The sequence below is a fragment of the Vollenhovia emeryi genome, unplaced genomic scaffold (assembly GCF_000949405.1).
Source record: "Vollenhovia emeryi isolate VEMERY1.0 unplaced genomic scaffold, V.emery_V1.0 DF939157.1, whole genome shotgun sequence".
NCBI classification, from domain to species: Eukaryota; Metazoa; Arthropoda; class Insecta; order Hymenoptera; family Formicidae; genus Vollenhovia; species Vollenhovia emeryi.
In genome coordinates this window covers 1,335,594-1,359,536 of record NW_011967209.1, presented here as the reverse complement: position 1 = coordinate 1,359,536, position 23,943 = coordinate 1,335,594, and the positions used below count along the sequence as shown (strand labels likewise).

The 23,943-nt window shown below is 35.6% G+C and overlaps 1 protein-coding gene across 2 annotated transcripts in view; it reads right to left on the bottom strand.

Annotated features, from left to right (window-relative positions):
- Positions 1-156: 156 nt before the first annotated feature.
- LOC105564954 (atrial natriuretic peptide-converting enzyme) overlaps positions 157-23,943 on the bottom strand; it is a 33,529-nt gene continuing 9,742 nt past the window's right edge. Inside the window, exons 2-20 of one of the 2 annotated variants that reach the window (XM_012017746.1) lie at positions 21,697-21,757; positions 18,488-18,605; positions 15,906-16,142; positions 15,213-15,463; positions 14,248-14,529; positions 13,712-14,100; positions 12,532-12,659; positions 12,206-12,332; positions 9,860-10,011; positions 8,556-8,754; positions 7,959-8,111; positions 4,633-4,938; positions 3,366-3,507; positions 2,945-3,105; positions 2,646-2,832; positions 2,331-2,484; positions 2,047-2,170; positions 1,603-1,751; positions 157-1,253 (exon numbers count right to left, since the gene is read on the bottom strand). In XM_012017746.1, coding sequence (XP_011873136.1) covers positions 1,062-1,253; positions 1,603-1,751; positions 2,047-2,170; positions 2,331-2,484; positions 2,646-2,832; positions 2,945-3,105; positions 3,366-3,507; positions 4,633-4,938; positions 7,959-8,111; positions 8,556-8,754; positions 9,860-10,011; positions 12,206-12,332; positions 12,532-12,659; positions 13,712-14,100; positions 14,248-14,529; positions 15,213-15,463; positions 15,906-16,142; positions 18,488-18,605; positions 21,697-21,749 — 3,504 coding nt within the window. In that variant the 5' untranslated portion in view covers positions 21,750-21,757 and the 3' untranslated portion in view covers positions 157-1,061. The remainder of the gene's footprint in view (positions 1,254-1,602; positions 1,752-2,046; positions 2,171-2,330; positions 2,485-2,645; positions 2,833-2,944; positions 3,106-3,365; positions 3,508-4,632; positions 4,939-7,958; positions 8,112-8,555; positions 8,755-9,859; positions 10,012-12,205; positions 12,333-12,531; positions 12,660-13,711; positions 14,101-14,247; positions 14,530-15,212; positions 15,464-15,905; positions 16,143-18,487; positions 18,606-21,696; positions 21,758-23,943) is intronic. The other variant, XM_012017747.1, reaches the window with a different exon arrangement.

Genomic DNA, 23,943 nt, shown 5'->3' with positions numbered 1-23,943 from the left:
TAATTGTAAAAAGAAAGGTTTTTAAATTACGACTCGTAAAGCAGGTACAATATGCATCGGGCCCCCTAAGGTATGTAGGACTTGTTATTATAATACTTGCGCCACTCAATCGACTCATATCATTGAATGCCGTTAAACGCACACCCTATAGTTCAAGGGTTTCGACCACTTGGTGGCTCATATACAGCTGTCCTAAAGTCGGCAGCGATACAAAATATTTTTGTCGCATCACATGCGTGGATTTTCGTTTTGTGCACAAATCCTCAATTTTTCCTATTTCGGTAAGTACCAAAAGTACATCGGCATTTTTGATCCTCTCTTTTACCTAGTAGTTTCCTAAAAATGGCTTATTATTTGAACTTATGTGTATCCTCGGTATCCGTATATAGCTTCACTTATAAAGTAGTGTACCTTATATGTTTCCGATTATCTCACATTTTCCTTGTTTGAGTGGCTTATCATAAAATCTTCTTACGAAAAATCGTAAAGTGATGAAATTTTGTATTACTTAAACGAACTATGACTGAGAGAATGCGGTAGTAAATGTTAGTATTCGTATTATATTGATGATAGAATCCTGTTTTTCTACAATCTCTCTGCAATATGAGAAAAAAATAGCTTTCTGTTATAACTGGTAGACTTAATTGGATTAATCTTATCACTCGAAGAAAGAATCAGTTATGTTGGTTTCATCATCAGCATCCCTTAGCTTAGCAAACGTCAGTGATTTTTCAACTTATGCTATTTTTCTGTGCTTACTAATCCCAAAGAATGAGATTAACGATTAACTCATTAATACTCAACTCTCTTTTCTTCATTCAAAGCTGCACAAGGTACAAAATACTATCCTTTGATTGAGCGTACAGGAATTGCTGAGCGCAGATTAGCAGATCGGGAACCCATAATTGCTTTCGGTTCCAATATCTTTTCCTTCCATATGTCATTAGAATAGAAAACGCGAAAGTTCGCGTTTGCATTGTCCCATGTTTATTCTTTATTTCCGTTCAATTTGTTTCCATATTGTCGGTTTTCATACCGAATACTTTCCCAGACTCGGTAGCTTATGTTTTTCCGTTATAATCGGAGTACTTAGACATTTCTTTTTGGATCCACGTTACGTATTTGGGTACGTAAGCGTAGACTCCGGGCAGTTTTGGATGGGCGCATTTTATGCCCCAGCTGACAATTCCACCGACAAACCATTTCTCCTTGTCCTCCTCATCTTGACACAACAGAGGTCCTCCAGAATCACCCTTGAAGAAAAACGAATCATTTTTACAATTATTGTTACCTTTCACTTTTATAGTAAAAAATTACAGTAGCAAATAACGTGTTTCTCTGAGACCAACGTACTGTACGAAAAACTAACTTTTCTTGTCAAATACACATATCTTTGGTATTTTTATGATGTTTTGCATATGCATATTTAAAATAATCCAGGAATCAATGTCAAACAATTAAGCTTGTTATTACAACGTATACTTTAGTTTTATGAAATACATTGAAAGTTAATTCTCGACTTGCCACGTACATTTTTATATTCTATGGAGTATACACAAGTGTCTTAATTGTTTAAATAAATTGTTTAAGTAATAAATTTACTTGGCATGCATCTTTTCCTCCATCCTCGTAGCCAGCACAGATCATCCCATCAGTGACATTCAATTCTTTATGCGCTAACCACATGTTGCAGAGGTGTCGAGGTAGAATAGGAACTACAACCTCGTTTACAGCTGGCTCATATTCAGAGGCTGGAATAAAGCAACAAGATAATAAATTAAACTAAACTTTATGTATATTTGCTTGCTACATATTTGGAAGAAAGATTATTTTCTAATTATTTAAAGTTATTTTCTAATTATTTTAATTATTTTTCGTATACATATATGTATACCAATAGAAATTGTACAAGAGAAGGAAAATAGGCTTGAACATGTATGAAAAATTTTTTCTCAGGAAGTTAGGTTGTTTATGTGCACATATTAGATTAGTATTGCAAGTAAACATTTTGAAACCAATATTGTTTCATGTACGAGTAATACTTACAATCAGTATCGTTTTTCTTGCCCCATCCAATAACGGTGCAATGTGTATTGGGTGTAAGATAAGTGTCAGCAGTCGGTAAGCACACTGGCCTCAAGTGTTCATGATAATCAACTGGCTTCTCAAGCTACAATACATAATTTACATGAAAACACGAGTTCAAAAGATGCAGCAGCATCAAAATTTAAACTACAGTCATCATTTTACAGTATACGATAGATACATGTTAAACGGAAGATTCGAATATTTTGCACAATAATATCAAATCAATGTAAAAATGTATTTACTTGAAATAATGCAACATCATTGTCGTGAGCGACACCCAGGTTGTAATATGGATGAGGTATCACTCTTTTCACCTTCAGCTTTTGACCAAGATAAGTGTGAGAAAGTCTCCTAGTGATGCCAAGTTGTATCGTCCAACCGGATACATCTGAATGACTGAAATCATTAGCGTACAGAGAATTAATTCATATTTGGGATTCTTCGTTTATCAATACGTAATATTCGTTGCCCAAAGAATGTTTCAAGCGATGCTTCCCTTATACATAAGGAATTTGTCAATAATTAAAATTTTGCAACATTCCAAGTAAATTACTTACTTCCCAACGCAATGAGATGCGGTCAACACCCATTGATCAGCAATGAGGACTCCAGCACAGTAGAAGATCTGTTCTGGACCACCGAGAAGGGCTGCAAGAAATGGCCAATCACCAGGGGCTGACTCCACACCACCCACTATTCGCTTCACCCTCACGTTTTCGAATACGGAACGTCTACGGCCGCAAGCTGCAGCAGAATCGATCATCACACACTCGCGTCGCAAAAAGACCCAGGAGAACTTTAGAAATTCAATGATTTTCTCTTGTACAGTTCTCTATACAGTTTTCCGATAATTTACCATATTTAACGCAAGTAAGTGAGACCATGGGGTAAAGATCTCGCTCCTTGATGCATCCTTGAAATTGCTTCAGTAAATTAGAATTTTTGTTACGATATCCGGAACTTCTCGACTCGATTGTGGTCAAGTTGCTGTTCATCAACTTAAATCCGTTTGAAACTCTGAAAATGCAATCAAATCTGTCATTTTATCAATTTTTCGTATTTTTTAATTCAAAACTGACAGAGCATTGTCGATGTCAAGGCGTAAAGTTAATAAGTTACGATCAATTACATACATAAATGTCTTTCTGTGCATTTCTTGCGAAATATAATAATTTGAATGTACAAATAAAGATTTATAAAACTGTTACGATGTATCGATCATATGTAATATTCATATTATGTTATTTAAACGACATGTATTGAGAGAGATAACTTACGTATATCCCAACATAGCGCAAACCTCTTGCGGCGACGTTGATCCCCAGTGCGAGACACACGCCGGCATAAATTTACCCATTTCAGCATGATACACATCCAGACGGCCCTCGCCGACGTCCCCATTCCTCGTGCTTAATTTCACTAAAAACCGAGGTGCAGTATGTAGTGTTGTGCATAGATGATTTTAAAATTAGCTAGATAAAGATAAGATAAAAATATATAAATTTATCTTAGATAAGATAAAGATGATTTCGTTTTGAATATATCTAGATAAAAGATAAAATTATATGATTCATCTAGATAATTTTCAGATAATATTTTTAAGACTTCATGTAAACACAGTAGAAAAAGTTATAAAAAATTATAGAAAAATTTAAATTATAAAGGGGGATATAGAATATATCCAGGTTAGGTTATATGGCACACACATAAATGCATGGTCTACAACGCCATCCATATTTAAATAGTGTAACTGGTAAGTATTTTTATGTGGCCCTAAACCAAATTATCTGTACGTTATCTTAGATAATTTAGTAAAGATAACACTTTCTTTCATCTAGGATGCAGATATAGATAATACTTATTTTTATTATCTATATAAAGATAAGATAACGCTAAAATTTTATGTAGATAATCATCTATATAATTTTATTTAGATAACAGCAAACACTGGCAGTATGGAACTTGAAATCTGAGAGACATCTAGGTTCACAATCGAAAATTCATTTTAATTAATTAAAGTTAAATTAAATTAGATTAAAGTTTCTTTTAAAATCACTTGGGTGTTGTATTATTTATATGTTAATTATTAATTAATCGTTGATTATAATAACGTTGAAGAAATAAGCGAAGACATTTTATCATTCGAAAACCACAAAGATGTCAAAAAGAGTTACTTTATTTTAACCGAGATATAATTTCTCTATAATTTGTCTTGCGAAGTATCAGTGGCGTTTCACGATAAAAAATCCTCGGCAATTTTTAATCGATTAAAAATACAGTCACGAATGTAAAATAGGAAACAGAAAAATATATAGTACCAATCAGGAGACACAGTAATTTCTCGCGCCAAGTATAAATGCAGCGAGACCGACCGTGTATAAGTATTTACGTCTAAACATATGTGTAATCGTAGTATACCATGTTATTTGTTTCATTAATGTTAATTGTTATTAAATTAATAATCACTTTCAATTGCACTGCTCTGAATGAAGAATCATTGTTTTAATATATATAATATATTTTTTCGTTTACGGATTTACTTACGGCAATGTCGCTCGTCCTGTCCCCAAGGACAATCCATGACTCCATCGCAGATATGACTGGCCGACATGCATCTTTTTTCACCGCAGTGTAATGAAGATTTCGTAGAAAGGGTAGTTTTGGTGGAAGGTCCCTTGATTATCTTGCCGAATGTGGAGGACGCTGACGCCGACATTGAGGACGACGTGCTAGAATTACAGTTTCCGCATCCGATCTCGTCGCTGTGATCCAAGCAGTCGAGATGACCATCGCATCGCCAATCGAACGGAATGCACCTTGTGCCATCGCACTGAAAGCCACTGGTGCACACTGTATAAACGAATCGTAGCAGAATGGAAACCACGTGCTTTCTGGCAATTGACGTAATATAGTTTATACTGTAAAAAGAAAGTACATAAAATTACATGAACAACAACCGTAAATATCACACGACTTATAAAATGTGCACACTTTGTTGTTCGTGTAATTTTATATTTACTTTCTTTACAATGTATGTTGCACATCCTTAATTAATAAATTTATAATATACTTTAATTAACGAAGTTTTAATAAATAACAATAATTTGTACTTATTCATTTAATTAATTTCAATAAATATTAATTAAATTTTGAGTATTTATCGAATGGGAAAAAGAATAATAGTCCAGAAGGTAAAGTTTTAATTGCAAATGAAACGTTTGATATTACTTACATAAAAAAATGGGAATAAATAAAAATAGCAGTGTAACAATATATAGATATTGTTCTACTTGGAGAAAAGAACGTAAAAATGTAAGATAACGATATCCGGATCAGCAGACGAAAAATTACGGAAATATATTACGTTCCGCAGAGATATTAACATTATCGACATTCTCTGTCGTAACGTCCTATCTTTCGTAATATGTCTTCTTCTACGATGGACACGATCGATCTTGCGCTTGCGGTTCGATACCTTCACACGTATATGCATCAAGCGCGATATGTACACATGCATCAAGCGCGACTCAATAAAGCTGCTTGGCGCCGCAGATGGGCCGTCATACGATAGTTTAATATGGATTTTGCAATTAAGATTCCATCAGCGGTGACACATGCGATAGCTCGGGTACACAAAATCGCGATATAGCCCCGCATGTGCGAACACGTATGCGTACATACAGGGTGTCGCTGAACCTCTTTTGTAATTACGACATGCACAGATGTGCTGCCTTCAGTGTTTCAACTGTACACGTGATGTACTGGATAACAGAAATACCCTTTGACGGAGGTTTCCTACTGTACGGATATCGGTGCCTCCGGGTCACGTTATAATCATCTCAAGAATTTAGATCCTTGAGATCTCTCCTCTGGCTTGTGGGTGCACCTTTAGGAAATTCTATTCGAGCGTTATTGAACATTATTAAATAAATAAAATTAACGTTATTGAACAAACGCAACCACCGCTGTTATATAAATTGCTAACAAAGTTATATCTCAAGGGGAGCTAATAAAACTAGCAAATCGAATTGTAAGTTATCGCCGAACGGCGAAGCAAACTTTCGAAAGAAAGATGCGGAAAGAAAGAAAATCGGGGAAACAACCATCGAAATCTTGAGAATGTGTTAAATTCGCCCGATTGAGTGGGCTTCGTAATTACAACGCAATTCAATCTTAATTAACCGTGGACGCGGATGAATTTCTCTCTCTCTCTCTCTCTCTCCCCCCCCTCTCTCTCTCTCGCTCTCGCTCTCGCTTTCGCTCTCGCTCTATCAGCTGGTGCGATCCACCAATTGCGAATTAAATTCACTACGAGACGAGGGATGGGTACTTCCGATCAATCCTGTCACCACGCCTGTCGCCGCGATTTACGTAATATTTGCTTTGGAAATTGCATCGCGCGCGTGTACGGTCGTTTAATTCTCTCTTCTCTCATCGTGCGAGCCATTCCACGAGATTTTAAGCGCCGTTATCGTGCGCGTTATGCATATGACGTGCACGTGACTATCTTTTAAAATTCAGACAAAAACGCTTTAAAAATCTCTAGGGTATTTCTGTCGTTGTATCAGTCCTTAAATAGTTATCTCGTGATATTTCCAATAAACTGAAACTACTTTGTAGAATTTTGTACTTTAGAGAACTTTATATTATAGAGAAAAGATAATATACACGTTCAAATGTTTGCTTTGTCACAAATAGCTTGTTATTTGTATTACAATTAATTACTACAAGTAATTGCATTATTCTCAGTCTTTTTATTTGACACAGAAAGAGCTTTTTGTGTAGCTCGGATTATATTATGCTATAAATAAAAAAGTTATATGTACATAATATGTATGTTCATTCATATTATTGATTTAATTTTAAAAATAAAAAGATTAAATACTACATATCTATATTATACGTTAAACTGCCTATCTTGATTTAATTTTTGTTTTTAATAAGAGAGAATTTCTCTATGGCAGTAGCGAAATAATATTAAATTTCCACAGGAAGGAAGTTTTGAAGGGCAAACCGATCGATCGGATCCAGGAAATTTCACGAGAGAAAGCCAAACGACAATAGGAAATAGAACATAAACGAGAAAGGAAGACAAAGGGAGAGAAATACCAAGCGTAAACAGAGTCCGAGATATCAAAGGAAGAATGAACAATGGACATCAAGTTAGTCAACAATTAGTTCCGTTTTGTGGTCGTATCCTATATTTAATGTCCGCGCGCGAATCAGTGTGGAACAAAAGGACAGAAAACTCATAAATAATATTGCTTCCCACACTATTTCGCGCAAAGCTGTATTGTGCAACGGAATCTGTTGGTAGGTACATAATGATAAGCTGCTTAATCTCGTTGACATTTCGAACGGGATAAATTTTTATAAGAAATTATTTGACTATAAAATATCTATGTAATCATAATTGGAAATTATTTAATAATTATCAGGGAGATATATGAAAATTATTTTTTAGCAAACAAACACTATTCCACCGCGGAAAATAGCCAAGAACAACAAACAAGCGTTTTTCCTCAATCGCAGATTTGTTCAAGCGTTATAAAAAATTAATGCTAAGCTGATTTACATATTCTCTGTATCGTCCAACTGTCTCAAAGAGATTATTATAATCCCTCAATTACCAAGTTTAGGACAATTCGAGTATCAGCTTTTATTCGTGATAAGCTCATTTCTGTTACATTTGTCAAGTTGATTAAATAATAAATTTGTCTTTTCTGTGCATTAATCAAAGAATTATAGCGGACTCTTGATCAATCTAATAGAAAATTTAATTAAATTGAAACAATAGAAAGACGCAATGGAGAAAGCTGTGCGGAAGCTAGAAATTAAGTTGCGAAAGTGTCGAATTTAGTGTCACTTACCCGGTTTCTCGGCTCTTCGTGCCGCTTCGATCACCTCATGGTGCCCGATACACTCGTCGGAATTCGGACTTTCCGGGAAAAGTTCGCACTCCAAGTAATCCGGGAGAGACAAGCCGAAAACTTTGAGAAAGAAACCGCAGCGTCTTTTGGTTTCTGAAATTAATCGAGAAGAAATTCGATCAGGACCTGAATATCAACTTGTGTGATACACGGTTTAAGGAAATATATGTATATATATTGCGGTTTAGCAGCGCAAAATCCAATATATGGATTTGACTATATATGCTTAACGGTTTACATGTCGAACAGTGCAATCAAACGCTATTAAGATCCACGGGTATTAACCATTACTGTTAATGCATCTATTGCGGCTTACGCTTGCAATTTACGGTTTGACGGGTAATAACAACGCACGTATTCGTCCATATTCTGACAACAAATAAATTACATTACATAAAAATGCGAAAGAGATTTGAATGTTGCATTAACTTTGGGAAAGAATTGTAAAGTGGAAAAATCATTTCCATGTATCTAACTAAGACTAACACAGGTTCTAAATTAAATGATGACGAGAGATGGCAAATAATTTACACTTACGAAAGCAAAGACTGCGACAGGGACGTACAACGCGACCTCGAGAGCCGCATTTCGGTACGAAAACGCTGCACAGGAACAGAGCAGCCAGTTCGTAACATCTGACGTCAACGACAGCGTCGTAAAGCTCCAGCTCGTGCTGGGCCTCCCGCTGTCCGAAATTACCCATGTAATTTGGAAACACAGTATAGTTGTACGGAACCTGCGAATTGGAATTACGGTTACGTGTAAAAAAATCATGTCCTAAATTACGTTGTCAATGTAAATCGCGCTTTGTACATCGAAACATTTGTCGCGCAAAAGAATCAAGCGAGAGTCTTAATTTAAAGAGAACGATTTATATCTAAAATCTAAAATTACAGTACAAACAGAATAATGAACATTAAGAAATGTTTCAGAGATTATTAAAATTTTTACATTATTAAAATTTTACATTATTAATTTATTTTACATTATTAAAATTTTCTGCTGAGCAACTTAGAGAATCAATATGCGAAGTACCAAACTCGATACATCCGACGTGAAATTCTGATTGCAAAATTTTTGACTAGTTTTTAATCCGATTCACGAAATTCGACTACGCGAGCAACAATCTTTATCGCGACCATAAGATTTTCCTCTTACATTTTCCGACGGTAACACCGTCGCGATCTTCGCCGCTGTTCAATCTCATTCATATCAGACATGTATATAGTAGGGAAAATTCAGAACGCACGGCTGTACGGTGAATGCCTTATGAATTTTAAAACGTACAATGTTCAAGCACGGCCATCGAAATGCAGGGGAAAAAGTGAGCGGAAAATGTATTCAGGGGCGCGAAAGCATCGAAATTACGACCGTCGACGGCTGCTTCTAATGTCCATGAGGACGTTCCGTTGCCGAAGGGAGAAAGTATAAACGTTGTCACTCTTATACTCGTAGGTATTTCGAGGGCTGAGGGCAAGTGGCACGGTTACGATGCTGCATACCGGAGCGCGGATTCCGGTGTGCCGTCCATGCGCGCATTCCGCGCACAAAATTATTTTAAATTCTCGGAAGGCAACCAAGCCTCTTCCGAGAAAAGTGTAATACGTATATCATCGTGAATAAGCGGCTTTCTGCTACAAGCCGCTAAAATGCGTCGAATGTTTCGAGGACACGGGTTCGCATAGATTCCAGAGTTAACGAGCCCTCTTTCCCCATGTAATGTCCTACATTTTACTATTTTACGAAATAACGAAATATTTTACATTCAGTTCATTTCGACCTTTCCGATCGACTCGCATGACAATAAATGTATGTTTGTAAAAAGGGGGTGCAATTGTTACCTTGTGTTGCTCGCAGAATGTCACAATGATGGGCAGACACACCCCCGGAGCCGGATTCCTGTCCTCGATCACGAAATGCGTACTTTCAGGTATCGAGATCACAGCCGTGTACATGCTTCTGTTCTCCAATTTGAAGTCATTTTCAGGATACGCTAATTAATGAAAAGAATGTGGACGCTGACATGAAGAGGATTCGTTAAAGATGCCATCGGTGAAAGTGTCGTAATTTATTTTCGTGTCCGAGACGTATACAAGCTAAACCATTTGTCACACTGGCTTGATAGATCTGTCGCATTCGAGTCAAGAAGTATCAATATACCTCTGTGTTGAAAACAGTCACGTTCCGGGTGCCTAGCAGGACGGACGGGATGTGTACGTTGTGTGCAAACTTTTGTAATTATTAACGTGTCAACTGCAGACACGCGGCACCACGATGTTACCTTAATATTATCATCCGGTGTTTTAATTTAAGGATTGAAAGGATTATAAAAAGTGTCTATTGCATACCGACATTTCGCAATTGTTTAGAATAATTGATATAAAAACTGATTGGTATGATCGGTGTGAATCTGTCGATATATCATGCATCCTCTCAGAAAGAATCTCCGATAACGAAACGAAACACATGCTTGACCTATTTAAACTTATCACAACCTCGTGCAGTAAAAAGAAAATAATATTAAGATTGAATCAATAATTCTTCTCCTATTCTGCTTTCTCAAATTAAATTAGATTGACTTACTGTATTGACATAAGGATAACATATTGTACAAAACTAATAAGAATTTTTCAATGTCGCCAGCGATAATTAACAACGTCAGTATTTTCTTTACTATACCTGTTACTTTTAATAGTACAGAAAATTTATTGCGAAAAGTATTACCTTAGCCTGGGTTTGAACCTAGACCTAGGCGGGCACCAATTCGACCACCGAGGCACATGATAATATTTGTCGCAATAACAGTACAACGACGTTGTCAACGCGTCTATTTCGACTTTTGTGAATTGCGCGCCGATAAGGGTTGTCGGATATGCGATTTTTAAGTTTTCCCTCCTCCACCCCCCTTTCCCAATTGCGTGGGAAACACCATGTTTCAGGACGAATAATCAACTAAGTTGATATTGTAATATGTTTTCGCGTTTAAAATAAATCTTTCAATGTTGCAACGCATGTGTCAACTTTATTTTATTCTAGATTTAAGAAATTTGTATTAAGAGATTATTCCTTTCTCAATAATAAATGTGATTGCCGCTATGTCAATCCTATTTTACAATAGGAAGGGTAATGGCATCGGATCCGGAACTCTCTCTCTCTCTCTTCTGGAGGTATTATAATTTAAATTGTTATTACTTGTTTATTACATTACTGAAAGCATTAATACAAATTGCAGCTTTCATTTGCTCTAATGGCATTGGCGATTATTATTTTAAAAGAGGGATTAAGGGAAGTAAAGTGCACATAAATTTGAAACTGTAATTAATTATTTTACTCATGTTATTATGCGCATTAATTTATGAGTGTTATTTCTTTCTTGCAAACTCTCTCGTTAAATGTACACCGAGAATACTACGAATCTGACTGATTTATTAATATCGGCATTCAGTAATGACAGTAATACCTGGATAATGCCAGTATTATCGAAAAATTATCTGCGTGCGCTATGACAATTTCGGTTATATACGGCGTTTGAAGTACTGCCTACAATACTGGTATAATCAAAGGTTTTCAGCGTGACGGTTTTATAAAAATGAAAGTATGCGCGAAATGTAATTGCTGAAATTATTTCAGTATTTTCTTCTTTAATTCGTGCTATAAATCGTGAAATAATCATTTTGTTGGCTATTGATATAACTTGTCGATTGCAGGTTCAATGTGCACGAGATATTTATTCGATGTAGAAATATAGAAAGGTGTGAGTTTTTTAAGACACGGAAAGAGAGCTCAACGAGACATGTCTCTCGTTTGTTACCGAGTTAATGTTGACATGTGGAATCAAGTGGATTACTAGAACTCACGGCGCTATTGATCTTTCAGTCTCGCGTAGCTCGTTGTTGCACATGCACGCATATTAAAGCGTTCGGAGGGCTTAACAAGCATGTTTATTCCGGTCAAATACCACGCGTCGATATTTGCATCGTGATGTTTTTCAACTTTGCTTGCATTATTTATACCTCGCCGGAAAAACAACCGTACCTTGTTAATGCTTGCATATATTTCGGTGTTAAAATTTTCCATTTTCAAATTTTAACAACGTTCAAAACCGCTCATTGATATTCCTCATCGATGCCCAGATTGTACCGCGAACATTTTAATTGCGATTAGATCGGAAAGGATGCTTCACTCACTTTTGAAGTATGCGGCTAAACCGCCGGCAATGGCCAGGAGAGCAACGGCGTTAAGCAGAACCTGCACAAATCTGAACCGTAGTCTTCCCGTAGTCACGTAGTGGCTGCCAGTCATGTCTCTGATTATCTGAGCAGACAGATCAACAATTCAGAATGCGTGCTTTCGTGTTAAAAATGCACGCGGCAACAAAACAAAAACGTGCGCGACACGAAATATAAATCTGTGTCTATATGAAGTTTATATGTCAAGTTTAAACGTCTAATTTTACGATGTCTTTGCCTCTTCGTTTGTGCTGACGAGAATGTTGTTACATTTAAGCGCTTACTTTATGATGTAAGGAGCTGTTATTCCCAGCGTGCATCCTGACGATGGTCTGCAAACTGGCCGGCGTACTCGTAGACTTCGTTATCGGCCTGCCAGATGAGTTATCAGGCTCCGACACTAAGGCTCTGTCTGGAAGACGTTAGGGGCCGATTATCGATTTCTTTGTTATCAATTTATCAATAAGTTGCGACTCTCTTCCAAAACTCTCTTACAAATTTTACAAATCGAGAAGATAAGTGGAGAGTGCACGAGCTGAGGTTTTCTATAGATGAATTTCGCGATGGGAAACTTCTTACTTCCTATTCCTCTCGGATAAACTGCTTTAACGGTAACGTAGCGACGAGAGAAAGAGAAAAAGGAAACAAGGTATGACGCTATAGGACAGAAAAAGCTTTCTGTCTCGTCTTAGTTGTCGCGTTTTGCCTCGGCGTTTATTTGTCGTTCTCAAGAAAATACCTTGAGCTCCGCGAGAAAGACGGAATATAAAAAAAGGAATTTCAATTTGTGAGATGTATCCTGTTATCGTGAAGTATGTCATAAAACACACCTCCCTTATATTTTAATCTTTCGTAATCTGATTCAACTTCCATAGATAAACCGATATAAGTATTACGTTCTCATTTTAATATTATCGTGTTTTGTGTAATGGAATTTTATAGAAATTTCTCAAAGATATATGATTTGCTAATTAATTATGGACTGCGTTGAATATTTGGAAAACTATGCGGAGTAACATCGAAAAGCACTATGTTATATCTATTTTGACACGTACGCGCGATAGTTTAAAGGACAATTCCTAAGCATTGCAAAAACTATCATGAACGAAAAATTGTATTGCAAAAATCTTTCATCAAAGAATAATAATTTCTATAATGTAAAATTGGGCTGAATTTTGTCGTCAGAAATTACAAGGACGTTAATTTATTCATTCACATATTCTTAATTAAATCAAGTAAAATTAAATATTTTATATGCGCTATTTAAAATGCATAGATCGAAAACTGAATCACTTGATCTTATTTTCCACATTCGTGAAAATAATGTTTGTAAAATTGAATGCAAGTTTTCCTCTGGGTCTGACGTGAAGCAGAAATCGCAATCAGTGACTTTTTTTCTAGTGCCTCTGTTAGTTCTTCGCTAACGATAACACCTTGATGAGCTTTAGCGAAGTTTGAACATACCTGGGACTTTCCCGTGTTTGTGAGGCAGAAGGGGAGCTTCCATTGTCTTGCTGGTGTAGCTGGGCGAGCTGGTTTGACTGAAACTATCCGAGGAAACGTTGCTGTCCTGCCGGACGCTGATAGGTTTCGGTACGGGACTCTGACAAATAGCGCTCAGGGGTGGTGGTAGATTCGTTTGCGTTGCTTTCGGCAGTTTCTCGAGTTTCTCACCACTGCCGCCGCCGATTCGCTCCTTCCTCAGATTATGCTGAAGAATATTCCTAGCCCTCTCCATGTCGCTCTCGTATTTGTTTCGCATTATTGGATGCTGCTGTTGCTGATCTATGGCCCTTTGCTCGCCGTGGTAACGTTTGTCAAGATCATGCGGGATTCCTTCCAGGTCTTCGTATCTAAATGCAGACGAATCACGCGTTTATATCTACTGCGGGTTAAATAATCCACTTACGAGCGCTTTCGAACGAGAATTATGAAATTCGGTGAACTGACGTTCGACGAAACTAAGGAAGGAGGAAGCTACGTGGAGGCATGTTGTGCACCTGAGTGGCTTGTCCTTGTTTATTCGTCTTTCCATCTCTTGACGTCGACGATAATCGTCGTCTTCGTGCAAACGCCTCTCCAGGTTCTTCGAGGCTGCCTGCAACTCCTCGAACTTCGATCGTCGCTCGCGGCCGGAAGTCAAAATCGTTGCGTACTTTAATTCATCTTTTTGAAAAATCTCTCTTCGCGATAACAACACCACCTCGTCCCTGGACTTGCTTTCGGACGTTTCTCTCTGCTCGCAGCTGCCGTTCTCCTTCGTAAATTTGGATACTTGCTGTCTACATGAAAAGAATAGAATTTCTTGTGAGCACTAAAATTAAAATTATAGTATTTTTCGTATCATGTAATGACTGCGTTTTTGTATTGTCAGAACCGTTAGATTATTAGTCAATCGCGGGATTTATCGATTAATTTATAAATATCAGAAGACGTTGAGCAATTTCTTTTAATAAAAATATCATTTTTATAAAAAATACTTGCTTTAAAGAAATACGTCGTAATAAGTAAGCGTTTCTCTTTTGGGAATATTTTTATTATATATTGCACTGTTATTTCCCGTAATACCATTTATACTCTCAACGAGAGATACTTGGATAGAGAAGTGCACTGACAGTTTCTAGAATTCAAGTATTCTCGTCTCGGATTCACCGGAAATGAAATCAGAACTTACGCTTCGCTAAACGAAGCGTAATATCTGTAATATCTTCCTACAGGTCGGTTCGAATCGCGAAGTATTAGTAACTTGAATCCAAATATAGTAATGCGCGACAAAATCCTGCATTCGAGTGGTTTTACCTCACTACTGAAAATAAATACGCGCTAATAGTATAACGAGATGGGAATCTATATACACGACGGCGTTAAATAATTTGCAACGCGTGCATGATGTATATAAAATATGTATGATCATTTTTTTCAAGTAAGATTACGGGAATATATAGACTCGCATATTTCTTTTTACCTATTATGCCGCGACACCGTGCCCTGTCGTTGTCGGCCATTCGGATCCTCGAACTTCGCCTCGGTGCTCTTAATAATTCTCTCGTGAAGCCGTTTCTCGAGGTCCAAGGAGACCTTCTGCAACTCCTCGAAACTTGAATTTTGTGCGAGCTTACGTCCTTCCTGGAAATTCGCTTGCTCGAAATCAGCTACAAAATCGTTATGCTCATTCGTTTCCCGCGAGTCCTTCGCGCCATAATTCAACAAGTAATCCTGCAACTCGTCGAAAATTCATATAAACAAACTACATTCTGAATAAAGTAATAATTTTGATACGATTGGTGCTCTTTAAATCGATTAATTTTAATTTTAAGGCAACAAGTCGATATGTAGATATTAACTTTGACAACTCAATAACTTTGACACTGAATGAAGATATAAAACATCTGTCTGTTTTTATTCCTGTATTAATGAATAAATGCTTAAAATATAGATGATTAATTCATTTTCGATCTAATTTATATTACATCTATCTACATCAATAAAAAAATATATTTTTTAATGGTCGTATGAATTTATGAATGTATCACATTGCAGTTTATAGCTTGGTTTCGGACTCGGTCGACATAATCATAGAAAATGTTACTGATTACATTATCTTTAGTTTAGTAGCTTTAAAGCTTGATTAAAAGTGATATAGGACAGTTAATATCACCTGCGATGCCTGATTCTGATTTCTGAAGGGATCCAAATTTATAAGTTTTTGATTCGTCGAGTCCACGCTATTCCACGCAGTCGACATTCCTGACGAAGGTGCGGACGAAGAATCGCTCGTCTTACAAGGAGTCACTTGATTATTTTGTCTGGCTGTGAGTTGCAGTGGTATAGGTTTTTCGTTCTTGCTTCTCTTCGGAATTGCCGGCGGTCTCAATGGGATCGGAGGTGGTGCTACCTGCGCCAAGAGGAGCACGATTTTTACGTCTATGCTCTTATTCTAATTATAAAATACACAGATGCAATCGTTAAGGCTTTGTTATTTAGAAAGCATAGAAAACTAAATATATCTCGAGAATTATCCATTTCATTTATCGCCACCAATTTTGGATAGTGCAAGTTAGAAGATCTGATAAAATATGTATAATACATTTAGAAATTAAGAATTGAACTACCATTTTGTCTGATTTAAACCTCTCACAGCTCAATTGTTCTTATTTTACTTTTCACATTTTTGCTTCATTGTGCGATCATACAATTTTTGATTGGACTTTACTTTTGACGAAAAGTTCTATATTTACTTTAGCTAAACAGTCCGTAACTTGGAAACATCACCGTTTCGTAATGAGAATTCTCAGTGGCAACGAGCTACGTGATTTGCGTAAATTGACGTGAAAGTTACGCGCAAAGTTACAACGCTTATCATCGCTCGAAGACAAGCATCAAGTTTAACTGCCTTGTTGACACACGTAAAGCAACACGCAAGTTTATTAACTTCAAACATTTATCATCGGCAAACTCTCTTTGCGTGAATCACGCTTTAATACCTCGATTAATACTTTAGATGGGCCACATGGGATTTTAGCATGGCTTTCGAGACTTTGAGTATCATCATAATTCTCGAATTTGTTGATAAAAATGTTATCAACTGATGCTTCAGTTGGCACTACTATTTATAACAATAGTAGTAAGGGTAATCTTTATAATAATTGTGTATATAAAATGCATATAATATTGTATACACGTACTTAAAAATAGACATTATTAAAAATTTTCATGCAAAAGCAGCTTACATAATAAAATTTATTATTTGATTAAATTTTTTAAAATCTATTTTTCATGACTATAAAAATTGAAAATGATAACTTGAAAAATGCAAATCTAAAAATAGAAATGTTGAGTGTCTATGTACAGTACTAATAATAGCAGATCTTGTAAAATTAAATTGTTTATTCTTACAAATTATGCTGAAACCAAACAGGAAAAGTAAGAACTTGTGAAAATTAATACTTGCAATGTTAGTGAACCGGTTTGTGTGTGTCCAGTGTGTGTTAAAGCTGTTATGTACCTATCGCAGCGCCGAATTTCAATCTGTGTCTTTTTCTTTTCTGTCAAATCAACAATCATTATATAGTTACAGCTCAGACTGAACTTTTTTATGAGATAAATTCCAATTAAATTAAATCAACCTTTTATACCCATATAAATAATAGTTTTTCACCCGCATAACGTCCTCTAATTGTATATTTTATGTCTGCTTAGCGACAATAGATATTATTTGCGGATAAAGATGTTTGCGTTATTATAGCACGGTAAATTATCGCAAAAAATACATCCTGTGTTTTGCATCATCTTTTTTCATGAGAGTCTTTTTGGCACAGGATTCCAATTTTGTCGGACAATCTTCCCATCTACCGATATTAATTCGCAAAGTGGCGGCATACCACTAACTACCGGGCTTTAGTCGTGTGATTTAAGGTGTCGAGATTATGTGGTACGCTGGAATACCGACCATGCGGTAACTTTCCAAACTTACCTGCGTAGGAGGAGGAGAGGAGATACGAAGTTCGAAAATCCTTTTAATATCTTCTGTCTCGCCATCTCCTTTTCCCCCTTAATCATTCCAGCAACTTCCTCTTTAATATCTCGCAATTGTTCGACATATACAATGTTTACATAACAATAGATAGCTGGCAGATTATGAATAATTGCATTCGTAATTAATATTCTTTTGAGCAAGTACGTGTAACCAGTATTACGAGTATACGTATAACAATATTTTATATTAAGTAATCTTTTATAGACAAATACTATCTACAATAGATGCTACGTATCTATCGTAATTTTTCAAATTTTTAACATCTTCCCAAGATGGAAAATATCGAAGCACTGTTATGTGTAAATGTGCTGTTTTAGTTTCTTTGTAAAGTTTTCGATTATTCCCATGTCAATATGTTAATGCAACAATAAAAGAAAACGATTTTTCTAATGTAGATTTATATCAATTATTACACATATCTTTTTTTCCAAAGCTCTATACCGCTGCAATCCGCTTTGTTACATGATACATATATGAATTAATAATGTTGATAAATAAATATTCATGAGTAATGAGTGATTTAGTACTGAGTAGTACTGAAGTAAGATGTTTTATTTGTGAAATGTTATCAAGATTTGTTAGATAGTTAATTTCGAACAGACGCATCCAAAAGTATGCAGAAACGAATATTGTCTAAACCTAAGTAGAATACTAATTCGTCAGACTAAAGATAGGACTAGACACAAGAATATAAAATATGTTACCGCCGGTGTAGCAGAATGTCGACGTGGTATTGGCGGTGGTACATCATTTCCCGTGGGTGGTGGTTCCGGAAGCAGAGAAGCTCTGGTGGGCAGACCAACGCTATGAATTCTGCTCTCTCTGAAATATGAAATAATTACTAAGTTATCTCTAGTCTTTGTTTTCTTAATTTCACAATGCATGTCAAAAATAGTATGGAAATAAGAAAAATAACAAACTGACCAGCAATTCAGTATTTGAACACGGTGGAAATAATTCAAATTACGCGAGAAATTCTACATACAATTAGATTATTAACAAATAAATTTTCTTATTTTATTCATTTTTGTTATATTTTCATTTGTTTACAGGTGCTCGGTTATCTTATCGCGTCAGTTATTTATAGATTATTTAAAAGGAGATTCATCAACGGATGTTATGAAATTCCATGTGACAGATAAGATTATGTAAAATTAAATACTGTTGGTAAATTAAGTCGTTTATTTGTTTTCGTGCAAAAAGATGTGTGTATTTTTATGTCGTATATTTATCGCGCTTTGTTTGCACGTTAAAATATGAATGTACTTCTTTATGGTGTACAACTAATTTCTCAAAAAAATGAGTCTTCAACTTGAGAATTAAATTATTATAATATTACAATTCACGCATTTGTGATTGTATCATTTCTTTCCCTAAATCTTTTTGTATCCTTTAGTAACAAAAGAATTAAAATTAAGTATTAATATAAAAAATATTAATATGTAACAATATACTAATAGTATAACACGATATCGATTTATGAACAATAGGAGATAATTCTCAATCCTGGGAGATTATCGTAGAAATGATAAAATGTGGCTTAACTGAATGGCCTTTAATATTTATTGCATACACTTTATTATCATAATTACATTGTTTTAATTATTTTCAGATATTACGGAATAATGGAATGTATGTGTATGCACGTATATAGTATTTCATATACGCTGAAAAACAGAGTGTAAAACATTGCGAGAAGTTTTTGGTTAGGTCATCATATCGACCACTTGGGGAATACTCAGGAAAAACAAGTTGTATTGGTCATCACAGCAATTTTCATTATGCTTATTTATATAATAACTTCAGCAATTAGCGCCGATTACGCGTTCACATATAATTCCAATGAGATTACGTTGTAGTTAACACGTTTCACATGATACTGCTTTATGTAACACACGTTTGACGCGCAAACAATGCGCAATAAACATACGATATTATAAAAGTAATAAAAAGAAAAATAAATAAAATACACATATCTTTGTGCACGATAACAAATAAACGATTCATTTTACTCATTTTTCTTTTTATCAACAATTGTATTCGCATCAACACACATAAGTGTTGCTACCTACGCCTTGCGGTTACGACTGTCAGTAATGTCATTAGAAGAGATTCAATCAACGTTGATCTCATCATTAAATGCCTTGAGCACCAAGCATTAAAGTTACGCGCGACGAAGCAATATTATAACTATTGTGTTGTAAATATATTGCGAATGTCGACCTTGTATTTTTTACTATAAAAATAGATTTGTTGAATACTTTTTGCGTCATTGAGATTGATCATACATTATTATTTATACACGACTTTCAGAAATAAGATTTATTGTGCTCCAACTTCATTTTTTGATAGAAATTAAAGCAGACGTTCCTCAGATTTCCCCGTTTTTTTTTCTCATTGTCTTTCAGGTTTTGTTTCCGTTTGTTTTCGTTTTCAACTTCGGTTTTCTTTTTGTTTCCGCAAGAGGATTCGGGTCAACTGCAAATTCCGTCCATGAGTCTGGATTAGCAAAAGCTGTGGCACAGAAGCTAATACCTCACGTTCGGTCAAAGCTTTTGCTATTGACTTCGAGCATACTGTTAACGTGGGAAGCACTGCAAAGCCTCGAGTTAGAAATTACAAGTTCTCATAACTTGCAGTACTCGATAAAATTATGAACAATATTTCCGCACCAAAGTATCTTACAATCTAAATTTGTTCTAAGAGAAGGAAAGAGAATATAAATAAGTTATATAGAAGAATACTAATAGATTGAATCAACATCGAAAAGTTATATCTGTATAAGAAATTATTTGAATCTACCAAGATTGCAATATGTATTATAATACCTATTACTTTTACTAGAAATTACATTAATTTTATTGCAAATTTTTCACGTAGCTTTTATGCAACGTTATTAATGTTTTTCGCATAGACAGGTGGACAGCGCTATCTAAATTTTGGATAAAATATTTATAAAAATAAACTCTGAGACACGTAAATAATGTTTTCTTTTAAATTACGCTGAAAATAAAAAAAGTTAACACAAATATAAGTAAAGTAAATGATATTAATTGTATGTAACATTGGACTGAAAATATAAGCAATCAAGATTGTATTAGTTTATAGATTTTTATAAAATAAAAAGTATATTCAACTCCTTTATTGTTATATTATATAAGTGTAGTTTGTTATGGAATATTTGCATAATCTTCCTTTTTATTGAGGCTGCATATGTTAGCTTACCGAACTTAAAATGTATTCTAAACATGAATATGTTATAAGATTTTCTTTTATATGCACTTGCATAAATATTTTAATAATACACATACAGATACGAGCACGCACACACACACCCAATTACGCAAACTTAAATATTTTAATTACCGCTTTCCCTAAGTTGTATCGATCCAGTGGAAGTGTTATAACCGCGGCACGTTTTCCTAGTGAGTCGACATAATGCGGCATTTCGTTACCACACAATGACCACCGCGAAGTTTGTATCTCCAGTGAAAGTATACATTATCTCGTACATCATCCACACGCTCGTAACTACCCGCGGTTCTCGCGCACTAAGCTCGGACAATCGTATTATTATAATTAATGCTCGGCAAGTTGTTATTTAATTAGGATAGAGAAAGAGAGAGAGGAGGGGACGAACCGCTAACTCGCCGTCTGATTAAATATCCCGCTGCGTTTACACTAAATTAATTACTGACGTGCCGCGAAAGAGTTATACTTTCCACGAAATTCATGGCTCTCTCGTTATCGCGGTATAAGCCGAATACGAAATTGCCGGCGGGAAACGGACGGCAAAACGAATTAAAGTTTCTCGTTTTTTACTCTCTCGCAAATGAAATGCGAATAGAGCTATTTCAGTTTTTAAAAGCGCGCAATTAATGTCTAATACGTAGTTCTGTCAAAACTCTTTTACCTCGGCCGGCGTGTCGGGCTCGTATCATCATCGCGCGATTCCGTAGCGGACATGTTGATTTCTGTAATGCAAAGCAAAAATATACTTTTTAGAGGGATAGCAATACGATAAAAATATCAAAAATGTTATTAGCTGTAAAATAAAATATAAATGTTATTAGCTATAAAATAAAATTTTTTTAATCAAAGAAAAATCGCAACTGTAATACTATTACGATAATCTATATCGTGCTGTTAAAATTGTCACTAAAGTGTTATAAGAGTTCAGTTTTATATAATTTACACAACTTCGCCCTCTCGAAACCAGAGTTATGAAATTTTCAACGAGATCGAATTCCAGGTAACATAACTATAATTCCAGTGGCTTAATTTTTATCGACGTTATTGTACAATTTTGATGAACATTTTAATATTATTAAAGTTGGCCGCATTCCCTTCGGCTTCGCAAAACAATTTTTCCTTGCCAGATAACTCTTTTATCGAAAGTGATATAATTATTTGAAATTAACGCTGTCCATATGTATTGCACTTGTAAGTGCTCTGTTACAAATGCATTGCAGATCGAGAAAAAAATAAGGAAATTATCGTATTAAGTGCAATGTGTTACTATTATTTTTATATTGATTTTCGCGGTTTGTAGCATAAAACTACTACGTTATTTTTTACAGTATTACCACCGATTATAAATTCTACTGTTGTATTTAACGACGTATCGTTGCATTTATTTTGAATCCTAACTGTCCAATCCTCATGTAGAACACTTATATTAAAAAATTAATTTATACATTTTCTCCGATAGATATTTTTAATAACAATATTTTCAATAACAATAAAAATAAGGATTTTATTAAAAATATTGTTAGATATGTTTTTTAATAATTTAATTATATAAGATCACTATTTATTATATTATCCTTTTAATTGTATTAGAGTCGGTTTTTCCTCAAACATAATTCACAAATTAATCAATGGTGATATAACTTACAGAGAAGCAGAGTTTCATATAATAAAACCTAGTATTTTATTTTGAACGAATCTCTCGTGCTGTAGTTTTAAATTTCAATTCGAATAGTGGATACAAGAGGATCTAGTTAAATATCATGTAGCGCAACGAATCTACGTACTATAACGTTTGATTCGAGGTGTCGATATGGTACAGACACCTATACGAGCAAAATAATTTATGGGCAACGCTTAGTATGACGAACGGGTCCAATCGCATACACCGGCATATCGGTTACGCGATATGCGGTTTCAAATCGATATAAATGCGACATCGCGCGCACGTGGCTGCTTTGATCGACAAGATTGGCCCTTTAACCAAATGGTCGGTCTGTAAACGATGACAGAGCTTCGGCTTTACCTCTCTGTGTGTCAAGTGGAAGCGCTATTCAATTTCCTTTCATGTCTGTATATTCTAACGTGCATATATAATTCATAATTGGCCGAGGGACTGAGCTCTGTCCATTCCCCAATCTGCAACCGGGATCGATCTGTATACCACCCTTGTTACACACATTTCCGTTTCAAATTCAACCATTCATCGCCACGCGATTCTCATCTCGTCACTCGGATAAATTCGGGAATTTGTTTTCGCGACGAAGAGGTGTGCGGACCACAAATAGATCGCAACATTCTTTCCTTGATTTTTACAAAAGTTATTTTTACCGTTGTCCACGAAGTTTAATTTCTGTAGGTATTTTATTATTATTTCTTACAAAAAAAGTAATATTTTTAACAAATAAAGTTAAATAGGACCATTATGATACACGCATAAATCCAGCAAACGAGAGCGCCTTTAGGTCCAAGCAAGATGTTGGTAGTTTATAATTGTAATCTAAAATGTGAATTCATATACATTGGAAAACAGTATCTTCCTGGATCTTTGCGATCGAGTCTTTAGGATCGCATCGGAGTCTTTTGGCATCGAAGGAAAAGGGGGAAAGACTTTAATCATGGGGGACTGTTTTACCCGTGTAGCTTTTCACTTTTTATGAAGCTAACTTTGGCTGGAAAGTAATTTCCATCGGCGAACGACTGTGTGAATGAGGAAAAAAAGGATCGTCGGAATTCCGTCGGAGGCGCCTCAGCCACTTTTCATTATACAGCTACTTTAGCGACCGCTTGCGGAGCCAAGGATATTGCGCGTGAAAATGCGTTGCCTCGGAAATCGGTTTCATCGTATTCATCTCTTCGACTCACCCCCCCCCCCCTCCCCCTCCCTTCCCTTCAGTCTTTCTGTAAGTTT